The sequence below is a fragment of the Siniperca chuatsi genome, linkage group LG7 (genome assembly GCF_020085105.1).
Source record: "Siniperca chuatsi isolate FFG_IHB_CAS linkage group LG7, ASM2008510v1, whole genome shotgun sequence".
Classification (NCBI taxonomy): Eukaryota; Metazoa; Chordata; class Actinopteri; order Centrarchiformes; family Sinipercidae; genus Siniperca; species Siniperca chuatsi.
This window is the reverse complement of record NC_058048.1, coordinates 5008426-5022830: the sequence shown is the minus strand read 5'-3', so window position 1 is coordinate 5022830 and position 14405 is coordinate 5008426. Positions and strand designations below refer to the sequence as shown.

The 14405-nt window shown below is 40.0% G+C and overlaps 1 protein-coding gene across 4 annotated transcripts; it reads right to left on the bottom strand.

The window, feature by feature from the left end:
• Positions 1-1336: 1336 nt before the first annotated feature.
• Positions 1337-13560, bottom strand: LOC122878667 (porphobilinogen deaminase-like). 4 transcript variants are annotated; one of them, XM_044201766.1, is made up of 14 exons: positions 13313-13560; positions 10696-10749; positions 10214-10286; positions 9332-9381; positions 8883-8938; positions 8300-8377; positions 7243-7320; positions 7079-7154; positions 6797-6910; positions 6674-6712; positions 6448-6567; positions 6295-6348; positions 4689-4775; positions 1337-4534 (listed from the first exon to the last, which is right to left on the bottom strand). In XM_044201766.1, exons 1-14 carry the CDS (start codon positions 13334-13336, stop codon positions 4361-4363), a joined length of 1077 nt encoding a protein of 358 aa, XP_044057701.1. In that variant the 5' UTR covers positions 13337-13560; the 3' UTR covers positions 1337-4360. The 4 variants fall into 4 exon arrangements, with proteins under 4 accessions (XP_044057701.1, XP_044057700.1, XP_044057702.1 ...); XM_044201765.1 differs by lacking the exon at positions 13313-13560 and adding an exon at positions 10882-11038; XM_044201767.1 differs by lacking the exons at positions 10214-10286; positions 10696-10749; positions 13313-13560 and adding an exon at positions 9658-9788.
• Positions 13561-14405: the final 845 nt, after the last annotated feature.

Below are 14405 nucleotides of genomic sequence, written 5' to 3'. Positions count from 1 at the left end.
TATGTGCAGACATTCATAGTCCCCAAAGGATGAATCCTACTGACTTTGGTGATCGCCTGTTCACCTTGCGCCACTAGAAGGTTGATATTTTTAGGTGATATGTTTTGACAACTAATAGATCGACTGCCATGAAATTTCATAGACATTCATGCTTCCTCGATGATGGATCCTAATGACTTTGGTGAGCCCCGCCATTTTCTCAAGCATCACCAGCAGGTTGACATTTGTGGTTTTGAGTGAAATGTCTTGACAACAATCAGATGCTTTGCCATGAAATCTGGCAGACATTCGTGTCCCCCACAGGATGAATTGTAATAACCTTCTTGACTGCCAATTCTCATCTATCGACATCAACAGGTCAAAATTAAGATTTCTCTAATACTTTGGTTTATGACCAAATACCTGCAAAACTAATAACATTCCCATCAGCCTCAGCTGTACTTTGTGTTTATAGCTAATTAGCAAATGTTAGCATGCTAATACACTAAGTACAGCCTTACAGCTGCTAGTATGCAGGTACTGATATTTTGTGTTTATTTTATCTTTATATTTTAGTTTTCATGGCAGAAAGTTGAAACTAGCAAATAACTTTTCATTTCAGGTCTAACAGGTTGTTTCTTATATTTGAGGAATCACTGATATATATTTTTAAATCCCAATATACTAACAAACATATTGGTCTACAGTGTAAATCAAGTGTCTGCGCTGTCCGCTGATACAGTGGTGTGAAAAAGTATTTGCCCCCTTCCTGATTTCTTTTTTTTTTTGCATGTTTGTCACACTTAAATGTTTCAGATCATCAAACAAATTTAAATACTAGTCAAAGATAACACAAGTAAACACAAAATGCAGTTTTTAAATGAAGGTTGTTATTAAGGGAAAACAAAATCCAAACCTACATGGCCCTGTGTGAAAAAGTGATTGCCCCACCTGTTAAAACATAACTTTACTGTGGTTTATCACACCTGAGTTCAATTTCTCTAGCCACACCCAGGCCTGATTACTGCCACACCTGTTGTCAATCAAGAAATCACTTAAATAGGACCTGCCTGGCAAAGTGAAGTAGACCAAAAGATCTTCAAAAGCTAGACATCATGCCGAGAGCCAAATCAAACCAGAGAATGTCCGGCCATCTGTTCGTGAGCTGAAGCGAACTTGGGTTCTGCAGCAGTACAATGATCCAAAACACACCAGCAAGTCCACCTCTGAATGGCTGAAGAAAAACAAAATGAAGACTTTGGAGTGGCCTAGTCAAAGTCCTGACCTGAAAAATCAGGAAGGGGGCAAACACTTTCACACCACTGTATATGATTAATAACACATAGGACACAAAAACTGGACAGGTATAACACACAGCTTTATTGACATTTGTTTGTGGTTAAATTTGACATAATGTTCACGTACGTGCCAAAACAAAAACACTTGATACAATGTAAATATTTTGTCATTAACAAATTGATGCAACAATGAGTACTATGATAAAGAATCTAAATACAGAAACATTCTATGTTAATTCGTACAGAAATTAAAGCTGAAAAACAAATGGCTAACGTTACCTCATATTGTCTCAGGAGGTTTAAATTAAGTATAATATACAATAAAGACCTATAAAATAAAAAACATGGTATCACGCTAACTGTACAGTGGGTATACTATGGGGGCTGAGACGTGTCGAACTAACTGCACATCCAAAACGCTTTGCAAATTCGAAAACCACAAGCGCATTAATGGAAAACACAAATGCAAAAGCCACAACATAACGGAAGAGAGCAACAACAGATGTTGACAATGAAATGGGCTGACTATTATTGCCAGTAGATTGTTTTTGCCTACACATGTGGAAGAGGAAAGTTCTTTCCCGTTTGAGAAGTGAAACGTTCTCTAGCTAACTATGATTACTATCGCTGTGTGATTGTCACAAATGAGCAATATTGTTCAATGTCTTTACATTTTCATATTTATATACTCTGCAATGTTTCATACTTCTCAAACGGACAATAGTCGTCCCGTTTCATTGTCATCATCCGTTGTTGCTCACTTCATTGTTGTGGCTTTTACATTTGTTTTCCCTTAATGCGCTTGTGTATTTCAAATTTACAAAGGGTTTTGGATATGCAGTTCTTCAACATGTCTCTGCCACTATAGTATACTGATGCATCTACTGTGATTTATCAAAGAAAAAGCAGACATAGTGCTATGTAAGGCAGATATGCAGTTTACTGAGATGGCACTTAGAAACTATAGAAAGACAAACAATGGCATTCAAGACATTTATTTCAATAGGCAAGTCACTGAGGTCAACAAGTTTGAAAATCTATTGCTTTTGGAAACACTTCAGTTTTGATATCTTGCATGACAAAATTACAGCAAATACAGATGTTTTTCATTCTTTTATTTTGGTAATTATATATAAAAACTTGTAGACTGCTAAAATTTTTAGTAGCTGTGGATGAACTATACGGGTGTGCATTGCATTCACCAAAGTATATATTCTTGGAATTATGACTTCTGTATCTCTTGATTATGACTTAGCATCTCATAATTAGAACATCCATATCTCAAAATTATGAGAAAAAAAAACAATTCCATAACTAGGAGATAAAGATCTTATAATTATGAGTTACGGATGTTGTAATTATGATATTAAATCAGAATTACAAGGATACTATCTCATGACAAGATATTTATCCCATAATCACAAGAAAACTGTTATGAGATACAGAATTCATAAGTATGAGAGTCAGTTATGAGTTCTCTAATTTTTGTTTTGTTTGTTGAATGCAATGGTGCTTCAGTAGAACTACACCACAACATACAAGTACCATCTGCATGAATGAGTCCATAATGGCCAAGCTTTGAGCCAGTGTATTGCGTGTGGCAATACAGCTGTAAAACACTTGTGGTTTAAATAATCTGATATTTTCAGCTAAATAAGGGCTGTTTGGCTACTTTACATCTATAACAACAGTAATTCACCCTATAGCCAGTTCATGAAAGCCAATGAGTAGGTTTGCTGCTGTGCCCTTTACTTTTTAAAACAGTTGATTATACTACTGTATATCCACAACTGTAGCATTTACACCGTATTTAAAAATCATAAGGTCACAGGTGATACTTAACGTGGTGCTGTATCTGTAGTGATATTGCACCAAGACACAATATCAGCAAAGCATAAACAGGACAAACTGTTGCTATACACATTTAAAATCAGAGCAGAAAACTGAAAACAGATGCAGGGATTGCTCCAGTGTTAAACAAGTAATTTCCAGTCATGTAGTGGAACTGTACTTCATATAGGTTCAGTACAAAGCTGTACAAATTTACTAGCTGTGCCACAGGTGGGGTAAAACAAAACACTCCCACCATCTTATCATGTATATTAAATATATTCTCCCTCTAAAAGAGGTAGCTAGCACACTCCTAAAATCGGGCACTTGTTTCTCAGGAAGCCAACGTGATAAAACACTACACTATAAACACTAATTTTTCCAATGGATAAGGCCTGATCAAGTACTTGTGAATATGAAGAAGTTTAAGGAAGAAAGTCACTGTCGACTCTTGGCCATATAACTTAGAGCTGATGAATGAAGGACTGAATTTACATTTATATTTAGCAACTTTCACACCTAAATGAGCCCCGTTTCACTGCAGTGTTGCCTGCGCCGAACCAGAAAATGTGCCCACCTGCTTGGAAACTCATCTTTGGTACCATCAAAAGTCAGCTTTTCCAAATGAGAATGCAGCTAAGAGGTAAGAGAGGAACTCTGGGTAAACTTCTCTTTTTTTCCTGTTTGTAGGGAACAATAATGGACGTTGATGAAACATCCTTGGTTATGGGGGAAAATATTTGAGAATGCTGAATTTTAATGGCATTCCATTAATATTTTAGTGGCATTCCATTAATATACTGATATGCTTTAAAAAAAAAAAAACAAGTACATACTGCGACAAGGTTTGAAGGCCATTTTGTGTTTCTCACTGATAATCCCAGTAAGGCGGTTTCTACATGGCTCAGGAGATGGTTCCATGAGGTACTGTATGCAAGAACAAGCTGGAACCAAGACCAAGAGTGCTACAGACTGCAGTGACCCTGAACAAGCTGATAATGACTAAGTTTAGCAGCGTTGTACCACACTGAGCACAACTTTGGTCCAAGTAGTGTTTGAAATCCTCAACAATTTATCTGCTGTTGACTGAGCTCACCTGGTGTAACAGAAAGTCACCATTCTTTTTCCTCAAGCAACATCAAATGTGTAACATAAAAAAGGAATTCAAGTTTTTACTTGACACAAGGCTGTGACTGACTCCTTCACTCGAGGACCCGGTCACCTCTGGAGCCCTGCCCCTCAGCCGAGCAGGATTATCTGGCGTCGTTGAGCTGCCTGGCCACCATCAGGATTTCCTTGGCTCCTTTGCTCAGCAGTAACTTGGCCAGGTCGACCCCCAGCCGCTCAGCCCTGTCCTGGGCTTCACCTGAAATCTTGCTGGCTGTGACTCCCACTCGCTGGACCTGCTCGTCCACCTCTTCTAGGTTCTGTCACACACATTATCAATATAAAGTTTGGTATGTGCTACTGTATGAGGGCCGACACAAACAAAAAACACACAAAACTTCACACTCATTACATTTTTTTAAATCTAGGCAATAGTTATTAATGTGACCAGTGGCCAATACATAGTACACTCACCTTATCAGCAGCAGCAATGCTAGTCTGCATGGTTTCCTTCAGACTGTCTGATCCATCCAGGCTGTACACTGCCCCCGTCAGGTAGAGCTGGGAAAACATCAAACAGCTTCACCTTTAACTTTTACACTTTTAGAGCGAAAGATGAATTGCCATTCGCTATTTTTCACCCAGTCTGCTTTATTTACAAACTATAAATAACTGGCCATTTTGAATGGGGTGGTCAAGATGGGGCATAGACTGAAGCCAGATTTACAGTGAGGTAGGCATTTTGGTGGGAGATCAGAGGGGTGTAAATGATGGTCTGAACCAACTCTGTAAAGTAACAAAATCTGGATACGTACACCACAATATCACATTGTTTCAACTTGCAGTGTGCTGTTTCAAAAACTTGATCATGACATGTAACTGACCACTTGCTCTACCCCTCAACTGAACAGTCATTTGTCCAATCATAGCTTAGTAGCCGTAACTTGGGTGACAAGCTTTAGATTTCCCAACATGTTGAAGTGGTGCGCATGGGGCCGTAGTAAGAGCCTTACAGCATTTGTTTTCTCCGTCCCAAAACCAAAAACACAAGAGCAAAAAGGTGCAAGGACTGGATTAAACAGCGTCTACTCTAACATAAACTGTCAACATTAGCATGTCGGGCTAACTGGCTTACTACCGTAGTCACACTAACATAGTTTTCCTTCCAAAGCTGGTGAGCAAATCACCCAACGACATTATTTTGTGGGGTTACAGGTTACGTAAGAAAAAGCCTTGTTCAAGAGTGGAACAATGATGTGTGGTAATCCCCCACTGTGTGGGAACTGGTCCTGGATTCCACTATATCAGTGCACACTGTACAATGTTAGCCTACGTAGGCTAACATTAGCAGCTCAGTCCTGATCTTTGTTGGATTTAGGGAAGTTTACACTCCAGCAACTTATCAACCAAACGCATCAGTTAATGCTCGTCCTCAAATCTTTTTCTCTTGTAGAAGAGACAAACAATAAAGCATAAATCTAACCTCTGTGCTGTTTGTCCAAGTATGTTTTTCTACAGTAGCATCTAAACAGGGATTATGTGTCTGCTCTTCAAAAATGTTCCTTATCATACTGCACTATAATACAAGGACTGACTAACTGTACACTGTAATACAAGAACAATGTTGTTTCTTTATTTCCATGTCTTCTACATGGATCATCGTGAGGATCATCACTTTTTACCTGGGACCAGTTAGCTTTAGCCTCAGTCTTTTAGCACAACACCATGTATGTAGCTATCAAGTGCAAGACCTTTTTACAGGGTCCACGTTTTAAAACGAGTCAGCTGGAAAGTCAGGTGGAGACAGTGTTTTCACTCATGGAGTTAACGTTTAATTAGCTAGCTAGGTATAGCTGATAAAATCTGGTAGCCACAATATCGACGACAATATCGATTTTTGTTTCAAAAATTAAGAATTGAGAGTGATAAATCTGCCACCATTATCACTGTAAACTGCATATGTACTGTGCGAGAACAGAAAGCTCGACAGGCATAGCAACAGGAACTAAACTTAACAAATGGTCAGTTGTATGCATGCAAAATGGCTGGCTGTGTGTCTGCCTCTACCTAGCATTCTTACCTGGGAGTCCTTCACTTCAGTGTGTACAGCCACTGGGACACTGCACCCACCCTCCTACAAATGACAGTTAAATTGAATACATGGGGATTTCCATATTCATACAATGTGAAAATGACTGTGTGTGTGTGTGTGTGTGTGTGTGTGTGTGTGTACCAGGTGTCTGAGGAAGGCTCTCTCAGCTATGCAGCGCAGCACAGTGTCTGGGTCATGGAGGACAGATACCATCTCCAGGATGTCTGCATCTCTGGCCCGAACCTCCACTGCCAGAGCACCCTGACAACACACACGTATGGATGTAGTGTGGCATTATTAGTTATCATTTAGCCTTCTCTTGTATGTATTAAGTCTTGTATTATAAATTCAGTCCCTCTGTTCTTACCTGTCCAACAGCGTACATACAGTCTTCATGGCCCAGGATCTACCAGTGGAAAGAATCAGACAGTGAGTGTTAAATGAGAAATGTCAGCCAGAGACTTCACAAGGAGGGCTTCATGAGATGTACCTGGCTGATCCGGTTCTCCCAGCCCATTCTCTTGAGTCCGGCAGCAGCCAGGATGATGGCAGCAAAGTCGTCCTTCTCGTCCAGCTTCTTCAGACGTGTGTTCAGGTTCCCACGCTAGGGACGACAGCTAAGGAAAACACTTGAGAGACAAATATCCATTCTGGCTTGCTAGCACCCTCGCCTGAGAGCAAACGGCTTCTTAAACCTGTAAATGAACATACTGTTTGTTGTGCAGTAAAGTTTTATTTTGACTGGCACCAGAATGCCTTCTAAAAAGGATACAATGTCTTTGAAATCCAGGTGGGGGAATCTCTTCTTCAGCTGAGCAGCACGGCGCAGTGAACTGGTGCCGATCACACTACACAAACACACAGTATGAAGTTATCTATACTTCTGATACGAGTGAAACACAAACACAACTGGCTGAATTATCTATTTGACAGTACCTGTTTTCTGGCAGAGTATCAAGAGTTTTCCCTACATTTTTGGGGTGTAAAACCACTGCATCATGTGGGTTCTCTCTCCTAAAAGCAGCAGGAAGAATAGGTCAGTGAGTGGTTACAGCTGGCAAGATTACACAACAAATACTACAGCGATCTGCAGAATGGACAATAAGAAATATTTGACTTGAACTGAGCTCCACTAAGGAGCTATAGGAACTGTTCTAACAAAGGCAGAGCTGATCTCCTGCACACAGCCTCCTCCTCTCCTCTCCTCTACTCTGCTTCAGTGACAGCGGCTTGTAAGAAACAATAAAGACCTCCTGATGTGGTTTTACACTATGTTCTCAACCAGGCTGGGACAAGTCATTCTCTAGTCGCAAGTTAGTGTTCAACAGTGGAATAGCATGAAACTGTTGGCAGGATGTGTCACCCGTGTGCTCCTGCTTGTAAGTGTACAGGTGCCAGCTCAACAGGGTAAATTGAAAGGGGCAATTCTGAGAGAAAAAAAATAAAATAAAATAATTGTCATTCTAAAGAAATTTTAATTGTTTTAAACTGCAGAATGTATTGTCGGTTTTCTTAACAGCCTCATCTTTAGCTTCCCCCTGCTGATAGCTGCGCAAGCAACAGAATTTTATGCTCTGTGATTGGAAGTTTCTGACCAAAATGCACATTGGGTGTATTTCATGTCCAGAATTGGACTTCCATGGAGTGCCCAAAAAAGTTCCTGCCACTTAGCAACTCTTTATCATGATGCAAAATGGTGGCATTTCAGCCTGGGGCGATGTCAGACGCTTGCAACATCTTCCATTTTTGAGTAGTTGAAAACATTAAAACTCTGGAATGAGGCTGGAAAAGTGACTTTAAAAAAATAATAATAATAATAATCAGAAAAATATGACTTCACTTGCTGCTAAGTTGAGTATTTTGTGGTCTTTCTGAGCTGTGGGACTGTAAAGTGTTACTTGCAGCCCCTTTATTGCGCCAAAAAGTATCCACAACATGATACAGTGTGAATTCATACAGACATATTGTACACTACTTGTGTGAGGGCACTCACTTCAGCACAGACCCGATGGTGAATCCTGGAGGCAGAGTGGTGGGCAGGTCTTTCAGTGAGTGAACAACCAGATCAACCCTGTGGGACACACAAGAACACAACACACAAGTCATATATACATGCTCCATTATGTCTCATGGTATAATACAGCCATTCAGCGGTGTGCATGTTTTCCATCGTCAAGGCAGCTACAGAACAGAGCCACCTGCTACATCTGAGGCTGTGGAAGAAATCAAAGGGTTTCCCTCTGCACGGATTTTATGTGAAGCATACAGTTGATGCTTTTATGGATTTTTGAGTGTATGTTGTGGATAGAAAAAAATGGCCTAGTGAATGACAATGACTTGGTCACTGGGGCTGATAACTGCATTTTATTCAAAGCAAGAGAATTTTCTGCCATGAAAATGCTTAAAATTCATACTTGTTGAGTATTGGCACAAAAGATTTGTAACCGACAGCTACAATACAAAAGTCTTTAAACGTGAACCCCTGTCAGTGAAACCGTAACGGCTGGTGTCCGTTGGTGAAACAATGGTGTGGAGCCAGTGCGGTGTCAGCCACTGATGACACCGGTAACACTCACTCATTCCTCTCCAGAGCATTCTCCAACTCTTTGGTGAACAAACTCTTCTCTCCAATCTGCATTCAAAAGAAAGAACAAACAGTGCTTCTCTGAGACATTGATACTTTACATTCATCTGTTACATTGAAAATAAGACACAAGTAGCAGATTCACATACCTCTTTATGTACGTTCCATTTCCATGTATTTTATATCAAGAATCAAATCATAAATCATACACTAATCCTACAATGAGTATGAACTAGACTCTAAAGCACGTGAGTTTTGGACCTCAAGAACAGTAAGAGTGCTACAAGTCTGCAATGTAATACTGACTGCTGTAGTACAAGTCCTTACCATGCATGTTTGGATTATTTGAATAATAACCCAATCATAAATTGTCTACTTGTTTTCTGTTTGCAGATGGTGACAGAGGCGAACATGTCTGTTTAAAATCATGACAAGCCTCACCTTTGATAAAGCTGTGTCAAGGATTTTGTCTCCTGTGGTTGACATGCCAACTGAAAGAGAGAAGACACAAAGATTCAATAATATGATCAACCAGTAACAACTACAACAATCTTGATGTAGATCACTTAGATTGGTTTTGTAAAAGTGGGACATTTTACAGTGGAAACATCAATTTGTCCTTGCACTTCGGCGGACAAACTATGTCACTTTTTCACTACAGTCTCTTGTTGCTTAACAGCTGACATATACACTGCAATATCTGCAATTAGCTAATATCAACCGATATATCAGCCTGTCTGATTTATCAGTCCAGCTCTAATTCCTACCAGATTGTTAGTAGTTTGACTTCTGTATAAAGTTGTCAAATTGAAAAGAAAAAAACTTCTTTTTTCATTCTGAGAAAAGCTAGACACTGACGGCCCTGCACACCCACACAGGTGTTTTCATTTATTCTGTCTAATTGGACGTCAGTTTAAGTTGGGCGGAGCTATGCTGAAATTATGTGAGGTCACCAATTGTCATGAGCCAATGAGAAGGATAAAGGCGTAACCTGTCCCACCCTTACAGGTGCAACAAAACTAATAGGAGGGTCAGACAGATGTCAATCAAACACAGTCTGTACACACCCACACAGTCCTCAGACAAGGTCTAATCAGGCAGAATAAGTGAAAACACCTGTGTCATTAATCTTCATAATGAATCACTTACTTAAAGCTAAAAGAATATTATAATAATCATTCAATTCAACCCTAATTTTCACATTGCCAATTATGGAATAGACGTCCATGAAGACGAAAGCTGCCGTTGCCAGCAGAAGATTTTGTGACACAGCTACAAAGCCTCTGCAGGATCCTTTGAGAGAAAATGAAGGATGATTCTCACCTATTTCCAAGTGGATGTGAGGGTACAGTTCTTTCAACTTGTCCGCCACGCTGTCAGTCTGGATGCGAGCCAACTGGGACAGAAGAACACAGCAGCGCTTCGCTTCAGCTGGATTGTATTGATAGTTGTAAAAGATTTCAAACACCCATCCACAGAGCCATTGACCATCAAATCAGTATGACAGACTGGAGGAGGAACAGTTATCTTAAAAAGACATTGTTGAGCCAGAACTGCGTTATCTGTGCAAGAAGAGCGCCAGATATCTTGCTCTGCATTGAGGAACGGAGCGTCAGACAAGTCATTTAACTGACACACTAAGGCTCTGTAAGGCTTATGTTCACATTTAAATTAGAGCTAAAACCTAAATCAAAGACAAAAAAATGAAACCATTAAATGATGCAAAAGCCACACTCTGAAATATTTAAAAACTAAGCAAGCACAATTAAAATAAAGCGCAAGATTTAATTAATGTAGTACTGTACCTGGCTCTTGCGGGTTCCAATCCGGATGACCCGACTAACCTTGCCATTCCCATCCTGCCAGGACAAAAGAGAAGTCAGCCAAAAGAGTTTAAACTCACCTTCAAGATATTCTTACCCCAGCACATTACCAACCACCTCTATGACTACTTTATAAATGTGCGGAACCATTTTCTCTGCTCGCCTCACCCTGATGTACTTGTAAGGTCCTTCCTCCATAATTCTGTGTGTGTGCACTGAGCGTCTGTACTGTAGAGGCTATTGTGTGCGCTGTGTGGCTGGGACTGCCTGCTGTGTCTTGGTAAGGAGCTGTGCTGAGGTCATATAGCCTCTAGATACTGAACAGTGGTCTTTTTTACCGGACACTCCCCCTCCCCCCCCCAGGACCTCCACCCCAAGATATCTCTGGTTCCAAAAGATAAGTGTGCCAATTCACTGAGTCCGTTATAAAAGGCAGGGAGGGGCAGCTAAGTAGGGTCTTGTGTCTGAGGTGTGGTCACAGGATTTTTATTACATTGAGCGTTCTGTGGCTAGAAACGTTCCTCCTCTGAAACTTTTTATTTCTGAACGATCAGCCACCAAAATCAGGCTTGCTGCCATAGACTAAGACAGAACGATACATGTAAAGCTAATATTTAAAGCATATGTCATTGCTGTTTCTATGATGGAAAGGTCTAAAAACCACATTGCCTATCAAATAACACATTTAACTGTGTACAAACTGAGCTAGCCTATCTTTTTTAACTCTTGGGGCCTGGCAAACCCAATCTTGAAAAACTGTGACTATATGTATAATTTCCATGTTAAAAACTGCAGTTTTTAATGTGTCATTTAGTCTTATTGGACACTTATTTCATTGTCCATGCCTGGTAAGAGAGGCTTGTGATTGGATGAAGGCTGAAAGTTAACACTGGAAAATAAAAGTGTCACTGAGAAAAATACCAATATGAAATAACAGATTTTTGACAAAAACTCCAATTAAACCCTTTTACAATTAACATTTGAGATGAGTTTTAATTTAGAATGATTAAATATTTTAAACTTCTGTTTGGTCGATGTCCCCACAGTGTTGCATGACAGAGGAGAATACTGTTGTAACCATTATTTCCCCCAGATACTCTTCGGTTTAAGTATAAGTGACCCTAGATCATTTTTGAACCACAACTGTGCAATTGGTATCTGAATATTTTGGGAACCCGTTTTTCTTTGGGCCATCTACAGTCCACTCAGTGGTTAGACTGAATAGGTTTAAACTGTGATTTGTCAGTCCATTAGTATGTTCAGCTGCTATTCCGTGATCCAGTTCCAACAGTGCTAACCCTGGACTAACCTGCTTCTTCTATTTTGAAGTTTTAAGAATAGCTTTGCTAAAGCAACACGCCTGTTAATTCCAACTTGTTTGGGCATTATTGTGCACTTGACACTGAAACCTGTTCCTATTTAAATCTGCACAGATTTTGATGCTAAGCTCCCAATTTATTTTACCAATGACTGCTGATTTCTTATTTTCTTATTAAACTGTTGCTCAGCTGTATCTTTGTCTCTTTCTGCCCTTTCAGTTGTCAGCCTGGTTGAACCATTGTACAGCGTTTTGTTCTCCTTGTACAAAATATTACTTTTTTTGCAAACCCTTCATACAAAACAGCATCTATTTGTAAAGAGGACTTTCTACAACCTAAAAGCATGAACGACCATTCAGAAATACAGAGTATTCCTCTCAGCCATCTGACTGTACCGAATCAAGCTTTTGTGGCAGGCGATATATATATATATATATATATGGCTATAACGTTACACTGAAGCGGATTTTTAAATTATCCTTTTTCTTTCTTATGTCTGTCTGAAAACTGCATTCAAAAATCTATTAATTTAATGTTGCTTAGCTAGGCGTCAGGTTACTACATCATAAAAAAAGACAACATGACATTTACAGTTGTCACTAGCTGCCACTCTTCCATTCGGCATGCATGAAGTAGAACAAACAGCACTTAATCTAATAAAAAAAATCATAACTTTTATTTTGTTTGCTTGCTTGGCGTGTTACAGATCAATTATAGACCACTACCAAAAACACACGTAACGTTAGTGGGCGAGATCAGGCAGTGCTGCCCAGTTAAAGGCTAGTTATTAAAGGCTATAAAAGTAGCTACAACACCAAACATTTCTGCTTGGTTTCATATCCCAATGCCAATAAACTTTCACCTCTTAAAGTCTACTGTCACGAAGTGTTTCGAGGTGCCACTGGCTAACATTTGGGTTGAAAAGTTAGCAGATGAGAACAGGGACACAGAGTTTTGACTGGATCTTGGGGTAACGTTTTCTGCTGACGCAAGGTTGACAAAAGATTCATACAGAATATTTTAGTAGTTTATTAACCTGCCAGGTCAACTGCGTTGGTCAAAACGGTATCATTTCAAGCTCTTAACATTTGCTTTTTCTAGCCGCTCATCTAATTTCAATCGTCCAATAGAGACCAGAGCACTGAAACAGACAAAACGATTAACCAATCACCGTGCTCCAAATTACGGCGCTTACGGAAATGGCGCTCGCCATCCACAGTGAGCGCTGAAGGTGCTTCGTGCATGGGGCAAACCACCCTGTCATACTGGTTGAAACCTACCGGAGAACTTGCTTCCCCCGACATGTCGCTGATCCGGTTCACTCCGCCGAAACTGCACGAATCAACAGCGCGTTTTGCTTGAAACAGAGACCATTGAAAACCTTGAAATCCTTGAAAATAGTCAGAGCGCTCCTCTCATACAGCGCCTCTCTGAATGAACGCGGAACCTGTGATGTCATTGGACCGGCTAGAGGTCATTTCCTTGTTCCGTCTATCTGTTTCCTCTTTCGGATAGTAGGCAAGGAGCATGGGCGCATAATACATGGCAAGGAGTGTCAAGTTGAAATAAAAAATACAGGTCTAACGTGTGGGCTGCGGGTTTGTCATTGTTCTGTATCAGCTGTGGTAAAGTCCTAAAATCTTGATTCTATGCGAAGAGAAAGTGCAACACTTTAGGCCTGCTGAAGGCCATCACGATCAGAAGTGCTGCTAAATACATGTCGGCTACTAGACGGACTTTAGCTAGTGTCATTTTTTCAGATGTGACCTGATGATGTGGCCATGATAAATACTACTGGTATATCAACTTTGGACTTGTACGTCAAGTGCCACACCTAGCTTTATCCACAGCGTCCATGAGAAAATATTGCCAAAAGGAAATGTTCAGACACTCTTTGGGGAGAGAGTGGAAGGAACTGTGAAACATGTTAAAACCCTCCTGTATAAATAGAGCTGACAGTGTGGTTCCATACCCTTCATACACAGTTTAAATAATGACATCTGGTGACCAAAAACAATTACTGCAACACTGGGGATTCTGTAGCATTGTGGTAGAGGATGAGCTAAAAAGTTTGTGAAACTAAGCAGATGTTTTGATTAAAAAAAACAACAACAACCTTCTAATAAAAGTGACAGTTCAGTGCAAACAGTCTGAAATTACTATATCATGACAAACACAACGAGGAGGTATAATAAGGCTTATTAGAACTGAGTTTTATTCTCTTTGTTCTTCATAAAAGATGTATTTTCTGTTTTAAACGTTTTCTATTTGTAACATATGTAATCCACCATTTAATGTACTTAACTCTTTTGCAGCGCTGGCTCTCCATGTTAATACAAATAAGGGTTGGTTGAAGCTGAATTTGACTGACAC

What these genes read in the sequence shown, in the direction of transcription:
- LOC122878667 (XM_044201765.1), bottom strand. Translation starts at nt 10,911, where the DNA reads ATGGAGGAAGGACCTTACAAGTACATCAGG. An exon ending in TCACATCCACTTGGAAATAG is followed by an intron (nt 9,382 to 10,213) that starts GTGAGAATCATC and finishes TCTCTCTTTCAG; the next exon opens with TTGGCATGTCAACCACAGGA. An exon ending in GATACTCTGCCAGAAAACAG is followed by an intron (nt 7,155 to 7,242) that starts GTACTGTCAAAT and finishes GTGTTTGTGTAG; the next exon opens with TGTGATCGGCACCAGTTCAC.